Source organism: Ambystoma mexicanum, chromosome 6q (assembly GCF_040938575.1).
Source record: "Ambystoma mexicanum isolate Mex_15411 chromosome 6q, UKY_AmexF1_1, whole genome shotgun sequence".
Classification (NCBI taxonomy): domain Eukaryota; kingdom Metazoa; phylum Chordata; class Amphibia; order Caudata; family Ambystomatidae; genus Ambystoma; species Ambystoma mexicanum.
In genome coordinates this window covers 192843274-192864156 of record NC_090937.1, presented here as the reverse complement: position 1 = coordinate 192864156, position 20883 = coordinate 192843274, and the positions used below count along the sequence as shown (strand labels likewise).

General features: G+C 48.7%; 1 protein-coding gene across 1 annotated transcript in view; it reads right to left on the bottom strand.

Annotated features, from left to right (window-relative positions):
* The window catches only part of UGCG (UDP-glucose ceramide glucosyltransferase), a 331832-nt gene that overhangs the window by 70765 nt on the left and 240184 nt on the right, over positions 1–20883 (bottom strand). The window contains exon 7 of the mRNA XM_069630621.1: positions 13875–13961. Coding sequence (XP_069486722.1) covers positions 13875–13961 — 87 coding nt within the window. The remainder of the gene's footprint in view (positions 1–13874; positions 13962–20883) is intronic.

Below are 20883 nucleotides of genomic sequence, written 5' to 3'. Positions count from 1 at the left end.
TTCTTTCAAAGGGTTCCTGCCCTCCTTTTCTCTAAGCGACGGGCATTGAGGTGGGGGGTGAACCAGGAATTTAGATGAGCTTGGGGTTTCGCTTGGCAGTGCTAGAGGAGCAATGTTTGTCTATAGCTGATTTGATGGTACTGCCTTTTGATTGTATGTAACCACTTTCTTTATTATGCGCCCAGATGCCCCAGGGCAAGGTGCGCAATACAAATAAAATAAATACAAATACAAGATGGTATTGTTATAAATATCAACAGTCGGGTCTGAACTAGAGGGTGTGAAGTTCTTAATGGGATGGAGCAGAGGTAGTAGGCTGTCCAGTTATATTAGGCTTGTTCTAGTCAGAGAGGGTGGGGCTATAGACTTCATAGTAGCTTGAGACTTGACAGGAAGGGTGAAGGAGATTACGTGATGGTCAGTCCATGCACATTGTTCATTTGCAATAATTTTGGAATCACAGTTTAAGTCAGCAAGCCAATCTAGAGTTTTTCCTTTGATGTGGGTCGGGTGAATAATGCGGTGTGTGAACCCCAGTTCTGAGAGGGAGTTGGCCAAGGTTAGGGCGTTGTTGTCGTTGATGTCATTGAGACCTAGATTGAAATCTCCTAGTATTATGATCAGTGAGTTAGGTTTGTGTTGGAGGAGAGTAGGGATTTGGTATCTTCCTCACCAGGGCGGCAGGGGGGTAAATGAGGTGTAGGGTGATGGTGCGTAGAGTGTGAGTGGCAGTTTGACTGTAAGGAGTTCTCCGGATGGGAAGGAGAGTTCAGGGCATACTCTAAGTCCCAGCGTAGTTCTAGCGATAAAGGCTAGGCCTCCACCTCGGGAAGTTACTCTGACCTAATTATCGTATAGTTGTCGGGTAATGCTAGTGACAGCAAAGGTCCTGATGCAGGGTGCATCCAGGTTTCCGTTATGGCAAGGAAATCTAATTGATTGGCGATCAGGAGGTCAGCAATGTCAATTGCGTGGGCGGTTATGGACGTAGCATTAACAAGTGCCCCTTTGATGTGATGTGGGTTAGGTTGGTTAGTTGGAGAGCGACTTGGCTTTGGAATTAACTATAGATTCCTTTTTTGGTTTTACGTGAAGGTGTGGGTTGTCGGAGAGATTGGATGGTAGTTGGGAGGCCATGTTGAGTCTTGAACCAAGTCTGAGATTTCTGAGGCTGGTAGAGCAGGGTTGGTTAGGGGTAGGCCTAGTGGCATAAGTCTGGATCCACTGAGAAGGTGACGGTGGGTAGTGGTGAGACAATTGGATGGGTTGACTTCTGAGTATGACTAGTAGGGACTGGTAGGCAAGGTGGCAAGAATGTCGTGGGTTTGATGGAATCGTAGAGTGTGATCCACGACTTGTGAGGTGAGATATCCTAATGGTGGCGGCCATGTTCTCTTGAAGGGTGATGGCTAAGTTTGTTAAGGTTATTATACTTGTTAGTACTAAGGAGAGTATGATTCTGCAAATGGGAGAGTTAGGTAATCTATTGGCCAAAGATAGGTACATGACTGACGGGAGCATTGAACAACTGGCCTGCACAGACAAGGGCAAATTTGTGACAGCAGGGATGCAGTATAGTATAGTGTAGTGTAGTGGCAGTGCCTGTGAGGCAATGCACTATGGGCTGGAAGCAGCACAGAACCGGTACCTTCAATTGGCAATTAGTCGATTAGTGCCAACAACGTGCAGTGGAACAATGCAGGGCATGAGCAACACCAGCACCTCAGGTGCCTCTACTCCCTACATCCCAACCATGATGCAGACGGATGTTTGACTTGTCAGGCCGTCTCCTCCAAAACACGGAAGGACCGCCATCGGAGGTTAGTGGCGTAAATCAAGGAAGGGAAAGCTTCTGATGCGGCCTCCGGTCATAGCCATGCCTCTTCCAGGGCCAGCAGGGCCAAAGATCGTGCGCCCTTAGGTTGAGGTCATTTGAGGACTATTCCCAGTTGAAGATCCAACAGAAGGCAAAATCGCACACTTCAATGCCACCATCGACGGTCGCCGCTTGACTGAGATCGGAGAGAAGACGGTCACCTTCACTGGCTAAGTCTACTTTTAGCCTACCGGCAGGCAGGCTTATTCTGTCTGCGAGAAAATAGTTCATGCCATCGGCCAAACACAAGGACCCGTCAGCGGCTCCACCATCACCGACTTAGTTGTCAGCGCGAGCCTTGTCGACTACTTCATCCATCAAGAACGTTACCCCCATGGGCAACTACCTCGTAGACTAGTACCTAGTCTCCCTAGTCTTCGAAGACTGGTCTTTCATATATTACTTCAATCACACCAAGGGGCTCGTCGACCACCGTTGCCACTATGACTGTTACCACTCCCGCAGGCACCAGTCATCACCTCTTTCTGTAAAGGCTCAGAGTTGGTGAGGGGCATGCCTCCAGCTAAGGATTTTCTGCATAGGCCCACCAAGGCCACACCGTTTTCACCTTGGATCCTCTAGGATCCCCGGAGGTCGCCAGCACACTAAACCAGTTCAGAGGAGGACCTGCCAGAAGGTTTTTACTCAGGAGGGTGGTCAAGGGGAGCCTGACCCCATTATGCCAATTCCTCGGCAAGGGTTGCCATCTCACCCGCCTTTGCTGCCTTTTAGCCCTTCTCTTCTAGGCCCAGCTCCAGCACCTGCGCCAATGGACATATCTTTAGACATTTTGACCACCTTGCACACACTGGTGGTTGAAATTCAGCAGCGACTACCCACTGCTTCCATTCCTGGACCAGTGAGGAGGAATCTGAGGCCTTCTCTGGCTCAGCTGATGCCGCCTCACCTGGCCCCCCATTGCTCCATAGCCATTGCTGGCTGCACTACCCCCTGTTGTGGAGGAAGTTGCTCATACTGACACTGATACTGACACAACATGAACCATCTGTAGGTCTATCTCTAACTTATCATTCCGTTCCCAATTGCCTCTAGCATGTCATTCAGTGACAGCAATTACCTGTTCACAGTGTTCACATCATGCCATATAGTGCTACAATGCATATCCCACATTACAATTGTTCCTCAGCATGTCACTACTGTTGTCTTACCTTTGCATAAATAGTTAAGCTGTACCACATCGTACGTACCTTGCTTCATGAGTGACCCTTGCACCGTACTTAGCTTGATTGATAACCTGTCTTCAGCCAACTGCTTCCAATTGCATTGATCTTGGATGACGATATTCTTCAGGCCGCAGTTCACAGTCCCTGAAGAGATTTTTCTTTGTGGTGCCTTCCATGGTGTTGCAGCAAAGGCCCAAGCCTGGGACTGTGGCGACCACGAGTTGGAGATCAGACGATGGACTAAGGGTCTCTTCCAGCAACGGGTCCCCACCACCCATAGTCACAACGTGACTAAAGATGAAGTATTGATATTAAATCTTTAAAAAAGTCAATAAACGGCCAAAAGTTGTCAGATTGAGGAGTGAAACAGGGATGACTCCTAATACGAGAAATGTGCAGTAAAAATCTGAAGATGGCCACCAGTGGTGGAGCATATGAGGAAGTGCATCATTGGCAGGGGCAGTATGACCAAAAGTGACACTGATAGGCTATAGAAGCGACAAGCAGTGTTTAGCTTAAAGCTAAACTGCTTTAATTCTAGAGGATTCCCAGCCAGACAAGGAATATTCCATTCATGAGCATGTGAATCCATGCAAGCCTCTATATGCTGGAGAACGTATTTATTTTTAGATTTTAAGAGCTACTACTTGTTCATTTTATGACATTTGTTTTCTTGCAGTGTAAATACATTTAATTGAAAGTATTGCCTTGTATGTACATTCACAAGTATCATTCAGGTTATGATTTCATTGACAAGTGCATTTGTTAGGTGGGTGAACCAGGCAGGGCTCTGGCCAAGTGGCTGTATGGAGCTGGACTAAATTCAAGCAAAAGGATGTGGAAAACATGCGCAGAGATCTGCCTGTTCCGACCAGGGGAAAAGAAAATGCCTGACCTAGGGTGGATGGCATTTGTCACACCCACCAGCACATAGCATTGCACACCTTTGGGATTTGCAATAGTCTCAGCCCAAGCGTGCCACCATTGTCATGGGAAGATGAGCCTAGCATTGGCGTTTCACAAAATACACTTTTAAACAAGTTATATTGCCATCATCAGTATAGTGAAATGGGAAGCTATTTTAACAAAGTTACTCACCGTAGTGACCATCTTACTGCAAGTTCACAGTCCCCTTTCTTCCATACTTGTGGGACATTCTGTCCTTAGGGGCGGGTCCGGAGCACTTTTGAAAAAAGCATCAAAATTGGGGAAAAAAATAAATAAAAAATGTGTCCTATTTTTACGTGGGTTACCGCACATGGCTGTAACCCCCGCCCTCCTGAGCTACGATCGCCCTTCAGTCCTTTTCTATCACCAGGTTTGAGACCATTTAAGCAATAATAGATGATACTTTTAGAGGGGATGGTGGGCGCATGGAGGAAAGGGGACCATGGACTAGGAGTAAGATAGTCACTATGGTGAGTAACTGTTATACTCCTACATCCTCTTTCCTCCATACTTGTGGGAGATTCCCAAGTAAGCACCACAGTTCGCTAGGGTGGATGGAAAAACCCCTTTACTGGAATAAATTCTTAAGGACGGCCTGACCAAACTGGGCATCAGCCCTGGAGCTCACAACCAAGCAGTAATGCTTACAAAAAGCTGACTGGGAAGCCCACGTAGCCGCCTTGGCGATGGTTTCCCAAGGAACATACTTTTGGAAGGCAACAGCAGCCGCTTCGTCACGTACAAGATGAGCATGGATGCCCTTTGCAGGTTGAAGGCCCTGACTGGAATAGGCTTCAGAAATGCAGGAGGCCACCCATCGGGAGATAGTTGCCTTAGAAGCAGGTTTCCCTTTCGGGTCTCTGAATGTTACAAAGAGTTGTGAGGAGCCCCCGAGTTTACTCGTTCTATCAAGGCAAAACTTTAGGGCTCACCTGACATCCAGGTTGTGCAAGACTCTCTCGGCATCTGATGCCAGATTCGTAAAAGACAGGGAAAGGGATTGATTCAAATGAAAATCGATAACCACTTTGGGCAGGAAAGGAGGACGAGTGCGGAGCACAACCTTATCCTTATGGAAGGTGAGGAACGGGTGTTCCACAGACAGAGCTTGGAGCTTGCTTACTCGCCTCACCGATGTCACTGCGATCAAGAAGGTAAAACTTTCCAAGAAAGGTATTTGAGATCAGTAGTGGCCATGGGCTCAAATGGTGTATGGCATAAGGCTGTGAGGACCACATTCAAATCCCATTTCAGATGAGGATTGCGTACCGGTGGAAAAAGATGCAGACCCGCAAAATGTCTTAATTACTGGATTAATCAAAGAAAATATAGCCGACAAGTTAGTCCTTCAAGACAAGACGTGGATGCCTGAAGCTGCAAGATGAGACATGAACGAAAGAACAGTGTCAATCGTAGCGTGCCTGGGGTCGAGCTGTTTAGCTAAACACCAGTGGCAAAAACAGAGCCACTTACTCCTATATTGAGATCTTATAGAAGGTTTCCTGGCTGCTTGGATAATGCGCATATTGTCCTCGGACAAGTTGTACTGCGCGAACGATCTGAATTCAGGCACCATGCCGCCAAACTGAACAATTGTGGGGAGGGGTGCCACATCTGGTGAAGCAGGTCGGGAATAAATTTCTTTTTTTTTTTCAACATGGTTATTTATTGGCATTTGTGTATAATCAAGGCATTCCACATCTTACTGGCTTGTAGTTACGAACCAAACCAGCGAGACAACAACAACAAAACCAAAAAGAAACAATTACAACAATAATGCAGGATTGCATTTGTGTAAAGTTTCGGGGGTCATGTACCACCTGTAGCAAACTTTGATGGCACCTTCTTTGTTTGTCACACATCTGGAGGCCTTATGAGTTCTTGCCCAGATGTGAGACCAGCTAGCCGCATCCAGTCCCTTACCCAAGTCGCTCTCCCAACGTTTCATATAGGGTTCCTTCATTTCTGGTTTGTCCTGTCCAGTAGCCTATACAGGGCCGCGATCTTACCTTTGGGCGGCGAGGTTGATAATGTGTGTTCTAATGCTAGGAGCTCTCTACTTCCGTGAGACTACATCGTGTCGTGGGACAGGCAGTGTCGGAGCTGCGTGTATCGAAACCTCTCGGCCTCTGGCACCTGGAACCTTTTTTTGCAGTCCTCTAATGCAAGTAGGGACTCCCCTTCATAAAAGTCTGACACATGCCTTAGCCCAGCCGCCTTGCATCTGGCAAAGACGTTTTGCCCTTGCCCAGGGGTAAAGTCTGGGTTCTCCCAAATTGGTGAGAGCGGTCCTGCCATGGTTCTGCTTTGCCACCTCCATTCTGCCCGCTTCCAGTTATCTACAGTGTTCTTCGTAGATGACAGGGGCCCTTCATTTCGGGGATATCTAGGGCATCTGATGTGTGAAAGGGATTTCAGAGGATATCAACACCAGTCCTCTTCCAATTTCAGCCAACAGGGTTTGTTCACTTCCTGTTGCCACACGAATGCCACAGCTAACTGAGCTGATAGGCAGTATCTCGACATCGGGAACTCCTAAGCCTCCCGCTCACGGGCTTTTGAGCAGTACCTTCCTGGCCACTCTGGGCTTCTTGCCTCCCCAGATAAATGTGAACCTGTTTGCTTGCAGTTTTTGTTTGGCTTTATTAGGAATCGACACAGGGAGCGCCTGACAGTGGTATAGTAGCCTAGGGATTAAGTTCATTTTGAGCGCTGTGATCCTCCCCAACCAGGAGATTTCTTGGTCTTGCCAGCGGATCAGGTCTGCTTGTAGTTCTTTCAGAAGGGCTGGGAAGTTCAGTTTGTAAGTGCGTTTCGCGCGTTTAGGCAGGCGGACTCCCAGGTAGTTCAGGTGCGATTTGGCCCATGGGGTCGGCAGGGTAGTTGCTAAAGAATCCATTGCTACTTTTGGGATGTTGATACCCAGCGCTGCCGATTTCTTAAGATTGATTGAGAACCCTGAGGACTCCTGGAAACGGCTCAATTCATCCGATAATGCTGCCATGGACCTCTCTGGGTGTTCTAATGTTAACACATCGTCGGCATATAGGGCTACTTTGTAGATGTCATTCTTCAGCTTGAGGCCTTGGATTGCAGTGTTTTGGCGGATCCTAGTTGCAAACGGTTCCATTGAGAGGGCAATAATAAGGGGCGACAGAGGGCAGCCTTGGCGGGTGCCTCTGGTTATTGCAATCTCGGGGGACATGGACCCATTGATTCTTAACTTGTTAGCATCTAGAGATATTATTGCTAATTCTCTTCCCGTTCAATTGGCTGTCTCAATAATGTTCAAGGTGCGCCTGATGTTGTCCATGGTATTGCGTCCTGGGATAAAGCCTGTTTGGTATCGTGGATAATGTCTGGAAGCTGTTTAGCAAGCCTGTTTGCTAATAGTTTTGAGAATATTTTGCAATCCACATTCATTAGGGCCATGGGGCGATAGGATGAGCAGAGTTCTGGGTTTGTTCCTGGCTCCGGAATCAGGATCGTAATTGATTCTGCCATAGAGGGAGTGATGGTTCCCGTGTCCAGAAACGAGTTGAAAAGAGAGGCAAGGTGGGGGGCCAGGATGTGGTTAAATTTTTTATAAAATGTGGCTGAGAATCTATCGGGTCCCGGGGCAGTGTTCTTTAGTGAACAAATGACTTCCGCCACCTCTTCCTGGGATATGGTGTCCTCCAGAGAGTCAATCTGTGGGTGGCATGCCGGTTTTGGGACCGTACTCAGGTAAGACTTCAGTGCAGGTGCCTCTGTGGGGTTCCCTGTCATTACTCTTCTGTGGTGTTCGGTCATGATGGCCATTTTCTCTGCAGCGAAGGGCACCGTCCTGATCCCGAAGGGATGTGATGTTTCTTGTGTGGACTTTAAGTTTATGAACCAGCAGTCGGTTGGCTTTATTGCTGTTCAGGTAGTAGTACTGCTTTGTGTATGCTAGCGCACCGTCTGTTTGGTCTGCCAGGTGCATTTCCAGGGCTACTTTAGCTTTGCGGAGCTCATTCCATGACCTTGTTGATAGCCTTGCTTTATGGATGGCTTCCTTCTGGGCAACCTCCTCTTCCAGCCCTTCTTGTCTGCGCTGATGCCTGCGCTTGTATGCCGCTGGGAATACATTTCTAATCTGATCTGAGGAGGAATGGACAGATGCTGAAGTTCTGAGAACCAGAATCTGGCTGGCCACCAATGAGCTATGTAGAGGAGAGTGCAGTTCGATGCTCTCCTGAGCTTGTAGAGTAAGAGTGCCCAATGAATCAGAGGCAGTGGAGGAAACGCATAAGCTTTCATGTTGTGCCACAGAATCTCAAGAGCGTCCCCCAAGACTATTTCGGGATGCATACATAGAAAGTCCCCAATGGTTGAAAAACGGCAGCGAGAACACCTGTGTCCAATTCCTACTCGTAACAGGCTACAGACAGGCGGCTGAGCGAGTCTGCAGTCACATTGATGTGGCCCAGGATGCGCACAGCCAGTAGCCAAACATTGTGCTGATGGCCCATTCCCAAATCTGTATGGCTAGGTCCACAGGGAGAAGTGACTTGGTGCCACCATGCTTGTTGATGTAAAATATCACCACCAAATTGTCCATGTGAATACGAACTACCTTGTCCGTGACGGACAGCTGAAAAGCTTTGAGCACCAGAAAAACAGCCAGGAGTTCCAGATAATTGATATGAAACTGCCTGTCCTGAATCGACCAAAGGTCGAACACTTCAAGAGGACCCAATGTCGCGCCCCACCCCAGTAGGGAGGAGTCCGTGGTAATCGTCACTTGTGGGCAGGGGCACCCCCCTCACCCACCGCCCAAGTAAAGATGGTCAGTCGAAGACCACCACTGCACATCATTCATCAAGGACAGAACTGGAATCATCGTAGAATCCGGGTCCGAAGCCTGAGACCAAGAGCTCTGAAGCGCCATCTGAGTGCATCACATCATCAGACGTGCAAGAGGAAGAGCTAACACGCAAGAAGCCGTGAGGCCCAGAAGTCTCTGGAAACACCAAGCTGTCATGTGCTTAGACTGGAGGAAAAGCTGGCATGTGGCTGATGGGTCCGCAATCCTGTCCGCCGTTAGGAACACCCTGGTACTGCCCGAATTCCAACAGATACCCAGGAAAATCAGGTCGAGACACAGTCATGGAAGATTTCTGCCAGTTCAGTCAGCCCAAGGCAAAACAGGAGCTGGGGGAGAGACTGGAGATTGTTGGATACGGTCTGTGGGCAGGGGCTGCGCAGCAGCCAATCGTCCAAATATGGGTACACATGAACCCCCTGTAGCCGGAGGAAAGCTGCGATGACCAACATCTTCGTAAAGACATTTGGCGCCGACTTGAGACCAAAAGGGGAGCACACAGAACTGGAAGTGCTTGGCTCCCACGGAGAACCGCAGATATTTTCGATGCGGTCTCCATATCAGGATGTGCATGCAGGCGTCCTGAAGGTTCACCACACTGAGCCAATCGCCCTTTTGAAGAGAGGGCTTTATTTGACAAGGCGTGATCATCTTGAATTTCTCTTGGGAAAGAGAAAGATTCAACTGGGAAAGGTTAAGGATAGTGCGCAGGCCAGCCTGGTTGAGTTTGGGCACCGAACAGACAGGAGTAGAAACCCTCTCATTGCCTCCCCGATGAGAAAGGTTCCACCGCTCTGAGGTCTAGAAGCTTCTGTACCTCAGCTCTGAGGAAGGGCGCCCGATCTGTTGAAAGGGAGGAGTCGTCGAGGGGAGGGGCAAGCAGAAGCCCGCCCGAGCGATGGACAAAACCCACGTCGGTGATGGTCTGCCACGCCTCCAGATGAGACAAGATTCGCCCTCCCACCGGAGTCTCATGCGACCGACAAAAAAAATAATTTGGCTGATTTGTCAGCAGGGAGACTACCCGCCCCTCGTGAAAACCGGCCAACTTGCCGTTGTTGCTTTCGGCGGGTGCCGCCAACCGGAGTTTGTTTGGTGCGCACGGCGGTCCTAAAACCAGGTGAACCCAGAGAAGGATCGAGTGAGACCCTGACTGCTGTGTATAAGGGGCCTTTGCCAGGACTGACAAAGATTTGGCGGTTTGGGTACTCACTTAGTCTTTGTGAGTTCCTTATCCGTAGAAGAATGAAACAATTCTTTGCCGTCAAAGGAAGGTCCAGAACTTTGTCTTGCACCTCCTTCGAAAGCTTCGGCGTATGGAGCCACGCCTGGCGGGAGGTGTCAATCCCCACCATAAGGCAGCGAGCTGAGGTATCTATGTGATATGTCGCAGCTTCCAGCAGATCCTGTGCCAAGATTATGGCATCTGAGAAACCAGCTTTAAAGTCATCCTGCCTAGCCGTAGGAACACACTCCTGGAAATCGGCCGACTCTTTTCCACAGCCTCAGATTGGCTGCTGCCAGGATGAGCTTGGTGTTCGCTTGACGAAGTTGGAGTGCCGAATTGGCAAAGACTTTCTTGCCCAAGGAGTCCAGAATTTGGTCTTCTTTGGACAGTATTTGAGCTGCAGCTGTTGAAGATGCAGAGGCTGGCTTAGACTGAAGAGTGGCTGCAGCCACCACAGTTGAGGAAGGTAGCAGACAGAGATAAGGCTATCTCCTCGGAGGTGTGAAGCCTGTATCGAGCGTCAATTCTTTTGTTGATGTGTAGCCCGATGTGGGGCTTAACCCAGACCTTACGGCCTCACCCAAAACATCCTTCTGGAGGAACAGGCAGGTGCACTCTTGAAGTGACAGTGTAAATGCTCCCAAAAGCACCCCATCCTACGGAGCGGCAGCCTCAGGTACTGGAATATCAAGGAGGGCCAGCATATCTAGGTCATGGTCATGGAATGCTCTCACAGAGCGGCGCTGCTGATCGCTATCCTGATCCGTTTGAGGGTCATCCGGTGAAGTGGAAACGGACGCTTGGTCCGCCACATGCACCGCCTCCGATTTTAAAGTGCTATCCCGGTCTGCTGGTGTCTTCCTGTAGGGGACAACAGAGGCAGAGGAGGAAGAGGTGGAGGTGGGCCAAGAGAAGAGGTGGAACCACCGTCGGATGTGTAGGACCAGGAGGTGCAGGGTAAATTTCCTTGCGAAGATCCTTAAAATACACCTTGGGGTCAGAGTGCGTGAGCATCTGAAACTTCCCCAAAAAACGCATCCTCAGAAGTAGGTTTTGGTATTGGGGCAGGCAGAGGCAGGTCATAAGGGGCATCCCCCCCCCCTCAAGAACGCAGGAAGGATGGTTGCCAGGAAGGCCCACCAACAGCCGGGTCCACATAGATCAGTGGAGCAGAAGCAGGAGGAAGCGAGACTGTATGAGGCAGCAGCGCCTGAGCTCGCCAACCATAAGAAGGGCAGAACCGTTTTTTGTAATCCACAAGGCGTGGAAACAGCTGCTCAGCCCCAAAACCAATGCTCCCAGCACCAGACGTTGTGAACGTAGGTGTAAGTGAGGTGTCCAAAATGGCCACCGTGGAACAAGGCGGTTGGGCCGTCATTTTGTTAACACCTGAAGAGAACTGAGTCACATGTGTAGATGAGGCAATTGTCTCCTCAGGCCAGTCAGGGGACTTAAGCAACACCTTAGCCTTGACACAAGGATGCTGGTCAGAGCCGGTACTGGGAGGCCTTGGATGTTTACTAGACATCTTAGAGACTGCCCCAAATTTAGCCAGAGGAGGAACCTCGGCCAAGCCAGTAGTGGAGGTGTTTTGGTCTGTGACCGCCCCCTTTTGTCCCCTATGACAGAACCGGTATCACCGTCACCCTGAGCGCGGGAATGTTGAGGAATCCACCTCACAGACATGACCTTCAAAGTCGGTCTCTTGGTTCAGTCGGTAGTGACCTTAGCCTCAAGAAGAGGAACATTGGGTTTCACCCCGGTACCAATAGCTCCCTCAAGAGGGGCCTCAAGCCATAGCTTGGTATGGAAAGCTCCAGAAATGGAGACCTCAGGACGAACCCTGGTATCCAGAGCCGCAGACGAACTGGGCTGAACTTTAGCACCCAACAGGTGACCCTCGGAATGTTGTCCGGTTTTGGCAGCTCTGCTGTGGGAACCCTCTGAGAAAACTCTGGTGCGCCTATTAGGCCTAAGAGGCACCTCAGGGGAAACCCTGGTGACAGAGCTACATGAGCCCCTCCCGGACCTGGAAGACCCCAGGAAGGAGTCCCCTGGCCAGGGCGCCCTAAAAAGTAAAGAACTTCCCGGGCGTTTCTTCTTTTCGTCAATAAAAAGCTGGAAATGAGGAGGAGGAACGCGCAGAAACACTTCCTCCCACCGAAGAAGATGACGGAGTACCCGGATGGAGAGGGAGTCGATGGTCCGGGCCCAGACACTCCAGCAGAGAGATGGGGATCCACCCTAGCAAAGCGATGTTCGCATGAACAACAGGAAACAAATCCCAGACGCTCCAGCATAGACAGATGCATGACCGTGGAACCGGAGCAGGATAGAAGGACAAAGGGAAAACAGAAAAAAATCCTGGTGATGCTAGTGCGTCCAGCCCCGACCGCGCACAGAAAAGGACTGAAGGGCGATGTGCCGTACCCCAGTAAAAATAGGGAAAAAAAATATCCATTTTGATGCTTTTTTTTTTACAAAAGTGCTCCGGTCCTGTCCCAAAACGACGAATGTCCCACAAGTATGGAGGAAAGGGGACGGGACATAGGAGTAAGGTGTACGGTAGCTGCGAGTAGAGAACAGGGCATTGTTGGAGGCATGCCTTCCAAGAGGGAACAATGTCCGATAATAATGGGATAGACAAGTTTGTACCTGAAACAAAGTGAGGCAGAAAATAAGCCTCCCCACCCACTTCAAAAACGGTCTAGTTCATTTCCATGCCATCTTAACATGAATACCAGTGTTTTTGCATTTCACATATTCTTCAAAATATGCACAATATACTGCATGCCTTTGTTAAACTAGGACTTTAAGCAGGTGACCTTGTCATTTTTCCTTTTGTTGTGTATCGTTGGTGTGATATTAAGTTGCATGCTGGTACTTTTATTCAGGGTGGGAAAACAAAGTTGCAACCATACCTTTATTTACAATAAGGTAAATATGCATTTGTCATGTTGGTTTAAAAATGCGATGTGTACTTTCAAGTCATCATTATAAAACAAAATATTTTTGCAATTTGAAGCCGTATATACATTACACATATGTAGATCATTTAGAGCAATGACGATCTATGCAGTGTGAAGTTGAAATTCAGGCTGGACCTCAATGCAAAAATTGGGATGCCAGATATGGGTTGTGGGGCCGAGGTCCAGGTATGGATCTCTTCTCTTGCTGGCTCAGCTCATGCTTTCTCCATGATCTCTTCTCTTGCTGGCTCATCTCATGCTTTCTCCATTAGCTAAGCAAGACCGCATGGCTCAGCTCGATCTTGGAAATTATCTGGCTCGCCTACCTCTAGACGTTGAGCTATAACAGAGCACCAGTCATAAAACATGAACATTTCTTCCCTTATTTGGAAGGAAGGCTGCTGGATTTTGCTTTTATTTGGAGAAGAGGATTTGACTTATTTAGGGGCAAACCGGAACATACGTTTTTGCAGAAGGAAACACCAAAACAATAGAATGCGTGCTGCTCACCATGAACTAGAGGAAGAGAACTATAAGTCCATGAGAAAATGGAAAACAAGTAACATGCTGTTCGCATTGAAGTGCAAAAGGTCGTGTTGCTTTTTTTGTACAGTATGAATTTCAAGGTCTCTCTAAGCCTAGTATATTATTTGTATACATGGTTGAAATGTGTTGGTATGTCTTAATGGCCTTGTTGCTTTTAGAGGTATTTTCACAAATATACATTCAAGTATCCAGCCTGTCTTGGGGAACTAGACAAGTAAACCCATAGTTTCAAAGTTGAGGCGCAAAAACTGCATAGGCGGATAAAATAAAGATTTACCTGATCATTCTGGATTGAAACTGTGAAATGGAATATGAACCAGAGTTCTGCATTGCAACCTGTGTGGCCATTGCAAATTTCCAACCTCTGAAAAAGAAATTATAATTTTGAAAGTTAGCACAAGGTGTCATATGTGCAAAATGCAAGGCCATAGCAAACCTTGAAGAATCAAGCACAAGGAAATTGTTTGGCATAATATTTTTAAAAAAAAACACAAATTGAAATCTTTGATCATAGAAGTCAGGTGTATGACCAACATGTTATTAACTTATAGGACCAGGCCAACATGCTGTACGAACACCATTTTAGAAGTCCAGGAGGAGTGGTTCAGTAGATACAGTAGGACACATTTAAAACAATTCCCATGAAACACTCCACATCTGGAGGCACACTTTTGGGCAAACAGTCCACAGCCAAGCTAAAATCACTAAAATATAAAGAAATTATCCAAAAGGTCTTTCAGGTTCTTCGTCCATAGCGCTCCATCCTTCAAAAACTTGCTCCTGTAGTGGGCCAGAAAACTGGTAAAGATGCTGCAATCATGCATCTGTAGAATTGATCAATTCCTGATACCCGAACCTCTCCTAAAGTTTTGCTGGTAGCACCCCCCTCACCTCCCCCCCTCCCCCCAATAAAACCCATCCCAATAGCACTACCAGTCCCCATGTTTTACAGCAAGCATTAGTGTCAGGATGCTGGCTTTTTCACTAGGGGATGGGGGAAGTTGGGAAGACTAGCCGGTCCGATAGCACAGCGAGTAGAGCACTCGCTTTGATATTTGCAGAGCATGCAGACGCAAATTCGAATCCCGGCAGGGCCAAACTCAGCCTTTCATCCTTCCGAGGTCGATAAATGAGCACCACACACCGAGGGAAATAATAAGCAGCGCTCAGATGCCGGAGGATTCGTAGCGCTATCTAAATGCTAAATTATTATTATTGAGGGGGCCTGATGGACTTAATAGTGCCATTATCACTATGAAGTTACTGCGTGTTGGCTTTAAGGTGTTGCACCAACACCTCATCAGCCAAAAGGATTGGCATAAGAGTACAGATAGGGATGGGATGCGAGGAGGTACATTTAGTCTTTGGGTGCTGCTTGATGCTTTACCCACCCATGGTCATGCAAATCCCTATGTCCACTCCTACCCATTCCCCATCCCCACTATGATCTCTCGGAACTACCTCTATTGCATAGCAACATGCTATGTGCTGTTATGGGACTGCCTGTGTTTTTTTAAGCAGCTTTCTGAAAGTTTTTTTTTTTTTTTTTTTTTTTTTTTTAAATTGTAGCTGTAAATAAGTTAATTTGTGAAATTGAAATGTATTAATAAGTGTGGCATCATCCATTCAATTTGTCAGCAAAGACCTACAAAAAGTTTAAATTTAAAATACCTTGCATGTTCTTTTTACAGGAACAAATAGCTTGCTGACGTTTACTGATGCAGTACTGAGCCTACATGGGCAGCTATGAAAACCATGATGATGGTTATAGTGGATATACGTTTTATTTTCTATAGGATATTTGCTTGGCAAACAAATGTTTAATGCACCCACAGAAACCCTCCTTTCAGTGAGAACAACAAGTTACTTCTTACCTTGTAATGTTCTTTCGACGGGATGTTCCTCCGACGTAATTCCTTATCTTTGATAATACGTTTCCAGCTTGCTGGCCTCGGAAATTTTTTCTGTAGAGGGCGCTGCGCGTCGACGTCCGCCGAGTTGATGTCCCTTGACGGCCACCGTATCGGCGCCGACGTCATCATGCCCATAAATAGCCACGGGCTGCATCCGTTGCTCAGTTCCGTTTTGTAGCATAAGAAAAGTCATGCCTGAATTGGTTATTGACCTTGAAGGAGCGTAAACTGCAACCACAAGGGAAGTATCACTGCAGGGATGGATGGGAGGGGTGATCAGGAATACGTCGGAGGAACATCCCGTCGAAAGAACGTTACAAGGTAAGAAGTAACTTGTTCTTCGAAGGGATTGTGTCCTCGGACGTACTCCTTATCTTTGATAGACTCCCATAGCAGTGGCATGTAATTAGAGGTGGGAGTGAGAATGTTATGTATCCCTTTAGGGATGGACCGAATGTAATACGGCCTTGCCAAATCTGGTCTCTTGAGTAGTGGAGGAATCCAGATTGTAACATTTTGTGAATGTATGTGCGGACGACCATGTGGCAGCCGCACATATGTCTCGGGCCGGTACCCCTCTTTGGAGAGCCAAAGAGGCTGCGATACCCCTGGTTGAATGAGCCCTGAGATTTTGGGGTGGCTCTTTCCCTGCCAGTTTGTAACATTCCAGAATGGCCAAAATAATCCACCTGGAGATGGTTTGTTTTGTTATGGGTAGTCCCAACTTGTGACCAGAGTATCCTACAAACAGTTGGTCTGCTTGCCTAATCCTAGCCATTCTGCTGATGTAAAAGCTGAGAGCTTGCCTTGGGTCCAGGCTATGTAGCCTTTTCCTCCTCTTTCCGCGGATGGGGAGGAGGGTAGAACAAAGGCAAGGTAATTTTCTGAGTAATATGAAATTCAGAAACCACCTTTGGGAGGAAATTTGGCTTCACCTGTAGGACAACTTTGTCCTTGTGGAAGATTGTATGTGGGGGTTTACAGGAGAGAGCTTGTAGCTCGCTCACCCTCCTAGCAGATGTTAGTGCCACCAATAGGACAGTTTTAAGCGTGAGAAATCTCAGCGCACAAGAGAGAGTGAAGTGGTTCGAATGGAGTGCCCATTAGGAAGTTTTAAGACTAAATTTAAGTCCCATAAGGGAACCTGGAATGGTTTTGGAGGATAAACATTAGTTAATCCCTTGAGAAATTGTACCACTAGAGGAAGTTTGAAATACAATGGTTCCTCCGCAGTGCGCTTGAAGATAGAAAGCGCTGCGAGATAGCCTTTTACAGTGCCAACTTGAAGGCCTGAGTTTGCCAAGTAGAGTAGAAACGATAACACCGTTGGTGTACCACATGAAAAAGGGTTGATATTCTCTTCCCTACACCAGCTGCAAAATTTGTTCCAACGGCAGCGGTATAAAGACTTTGTTGCTGGCCTTCTGGCCGAAAGCAACACCAATCCTTGTACCTCACCCTTTCAGAAGCCAAGCGTGAAGGTTGAGGGTTCTGGTGTCTGGATGGAGAACCTTACCTCCCTTCTGCGAGAGAAGATTCTCTTTGAGTGGAAGACGGATTGGAGGACAGATGGACATATCTAGAAGGTCCGGGTAACACGTTCTCCTGGCCCAATCTGGGGCAATTAGGATCATGGTTTTCCGGAATCTTCTCAACCTCCTGATCATTTGAGGAATAACAGGGACTGGTGGGAACACGTAAAGGATTGGAAACTCTCAGTCCACTACGAACGCGTCTTCTAGAGCTCCTCTCGGGGGAAATTCCCTTGAACAGAACAGATCACACTTCCTGTTGGTGCTTGTGGCGAACAGATCCACCTGAGGGGTTCCCCAAAGGGCGAAGATCTCTTGAAGGACTTCCTGAGCTAGCTTCCACTCGTGGGAGACTGCTCTGCCTGCTCAGAGCTTCCGCTGTCAAGTTCTTCTCTCCGGCTAGGTGGACTGCCGATAGAGAGATTCCTTCTTGGATTGCTGAAAACCAGAGCTGCATCGCCTCTCTGCACACTGGCAGTGATCCTACGCCTCATCTTTTGTTGAGGTAGTGCATGGCCACCGTGTTGTCCGTCATTATCAGGACATTTCTCCCCTGTACTGATGGCAGGAAAGCTTTCAGCGCTAGTCTGATCGCTCTCAGCTCCAATAGGTTGATGTGTAGTCTGGACTCCGATGGAGACCAACAACCGCTGATAGTCAAATCGTTGGCATGGGCTCCCCACCCCGTGAGTGAGGCGTCTGAATACTGTTATCTCAGGCCACGGTTGCCAAAACAGTTCTCCTGTCAAGATGTTCTCTGGATAGGCCCACCATTGAAGGTCACAGGCTACCTTGTCCGGAATCCGGAGGAGATCTGTCATTCTCCCTGAGAATTACGACCACTGACTTCAGTGCCCACTGAAAAGATCTCATTCTCAGGCGAGCCTCTGGCACAAGGAAGATGCAGGATGCCATGAGGCCTAGCAACCTCAAAAAGTTGAAGGCTGGGAGACGTTGGGCATTTTGAAACTTGGTGACCATCTGCAGAATATCTTGAGCCCTCTGGTGGCGTCCACCTAAACCTCTCTGCCCCAAGAAGATTTTCCACCTTCACAATCTGTTTTCAAGAAAAGATCAAATGTGTAGCAAAGCTTTACAATTCCCCAGGGAAATAGGGATCATATGATATGATATTTATAACACGCCTATACGCAAGGGAGGGGGGACAGAGGGAAGACAAAGACACTGATCTTACTAGGCCCGGTGACATGGAGATCACGCAAGTGCAGGGGAGGGGCAAGAGGGTAAGTGCAGGGGAAGGGAGAGGGGCAGTGCCATACACAGGATCAACAGTAAAGAATAAATACAATAAATACAACAGAGCAAAAAGTGCAGCCAGCTAGTGGCAAGTGCAAGAGTAAGTGCAGACATCAAGTGTCAGGAGCTGGTGGGGACTGTAGGGATACAGAAAAACAGCCCCTGTGTGCAGGGGTTGCCCGGGAGGGAGTGCAGGTGTGCAGCTGGCAGGGAGCGAGCTTGGGCCTCAGATCAGAGGGCAGCCAGGTGACCAGTGCAGTTTCAGTCTGGAATTAAGCAGGGGAGAGCAGGAGAGAAGGCAGAAGCAAAGAAGGTCTTGAGGTGTGTCCGGAACCGGAGATGGTTCTCAAGTTTCAGGGAGGCAGGGAGGCAGTTCCAGAGGGAGGCCGAAGAAAGATCTACCACCAACTCGTTGCTTGAAGCGACTGGCCCTGAGGGAGTTTGAGGCGGAGGAGCGACAAGCTCAAGTAGGAAGGTATTTAGGAAGGGAGCGTTGGAGGTACCCAAGCCCCAGGCCCCAGAAGGCCTTGTGGACAATGCAGAGGGCTTTAAACGTAATCCTCGCAGCCACTGGGAGCCAGTGCAGAGATTTCAGTCCTGGAGAGATACAATCCCTGGGCTTGAGGCCAAGGTCAAGTCTCGCAGTCCTGTTCTGGATGAGTTGCAGTGGGCGGAGAGTAGAAGCAGGCAGATTTAGAAAGCGGCTGTTACAGTAGTCCAGCCTAGAGAGAACCAGAGCTCTGGAGACAGTGAGCTTCTGGGGGAAGGAGAGGAAAGGAAGAGTACCTCTGAGGAGGTGCAGCTGGTAGTATGACTTCTTAGAGACGTCAGTGATGTGAGCAGAGAAGGAGAGAGTGGAGTTGAAGATGACCGAGGTTTATAGCCTCACAAGTGGGAGAAGGAAGAGGGCCAAGAGCGGCCGGCCAGAGTGTGACAGGAAAGGAGGGAGCAGGTGCACCAATGAGAATCTCAGTCTTACTGGCATCAAGGCAAAGATCATTGGCAGCACACCACTCCTGGATAGTGGACAGGCAGTCAGAGATGAGAATGAGAAGAGGTGGCGGAAGGGAGCCTGAAAATGAGCCGAGTGTCGTCCGCATAGCACTGAAAGTTGGGGCAGAGAGCGGCAATGCGTGGGCAAGAAGGGCCAGGTATTGGTTGAACAGCAAGGGAGAGAGGTTAGACCCCCTGGGGAACACCACGTGTAGAGCTAGAGATAGGACCCCAGTTGGACCTGTGAGGGTTGTCCAGAGAGGAAAGAGGTCAGCCAAGCCAGGGCCTGATCGGTGATACCCAGATTATCACGGAAACGGTTGAGCAGGATGGCATGGTTGACCGTGTCAAAGGCAGAAGAGGGATCAAGTAAGAGGAGGACACAGGGTATTTGAGTCAAGGTTGTAAAGCAGGTCTTCACGGAAGTTCAGGAGAGCAGTTTCCGTGCTTCTGGCAACTCTGAAGCCAGGCTGATGGTCATGGAGACAACCAACCAATTCAGTGTGAAGATTAAGCTGGGAGATGGCCAGCTTTTCCAGGAGTTTGCCCAGGAAAGGAGTGATGGAGATTGGGTGGTAGTTGGCAGGGCAGGAGGGGTCGGCATAGGGTTTCTTAAGAGGGTTTACAAGGGAGTGCTTCAGGAGGGAAGGGAAGACTCCAGTGGCGAAGGAGCGCTTGCAGAAGTGAGCCAAAGCAGTAGCCAGGGTGTCAATGTGGTCCTTGATGGCTTTAGAGGAACAGGGGAGAACCTGTTTGGATGAGACTTTCATAGATCAGACTTGTCGGGTGACTTCGTCTGGGGAGAACAGGGGAAGGCAGAGAAGGAGAGGTGGCCACGGAAGGGCCAGAGGAAGAGAGGGGAGGGGGAGGGGAGGGGAGGAAGAGAGGGGACAGGATATCCTGAGTTTTAGAGATGAAATGAGAAGCCAGGGCCGTGCAGAGGGCCTGCAAGGGGACAGGAGAGGTGGAGACTGCAGCAGGATTGACCAGCTCCTTGCAGATTTCAAAGAGTTCGGCTGAGTTGTTGGATGCCGCAGAGACGCAGGCTTGGATGTGGGCTCTCTTCTTAGTGCAGACAGAGAACCGGTATTACCTTTGGAGCAGGCGGCAGGCCAGTTTGTCAGAGGATGTACAGGAAGCACGCCATTTCCTCTGCCAACCTGCACTCATGTTTAAGCGTGATGAGGTCTGAGTCACCCCAGGAGTTGCACTTAGCTTTGGGCTTCAAGCAGATCCTCATGACAGGGGCAAGAGTATCAGATATAGGAGAGTGGAGCATAGAAAGGGCTGTGTCAGGGTGTGAGTCAGCCGAAGGGAGACGAGGGAGTGAGAAAGTGGCAGCGAAAGCTTCAACTGACACTCTTCATGGGTCGGATAACTGAGAAGGTAGGTGGCAGTGCTCGAGTTTGCTCGGCCTGGTGGTTCACTCACCAGCATGAAGGGCATTCAGGTTCAAGGACAAAAAAAAGAAAGGCACACATGTACACCTGTTGTGCTCTTTAACATTCAGTGCATCCAAAGTTCTTGTTGCCACCTCAACATGCTTGGGCAATTTACAAACAACTAGTAAACCCAAACTCTAGATGCAAAA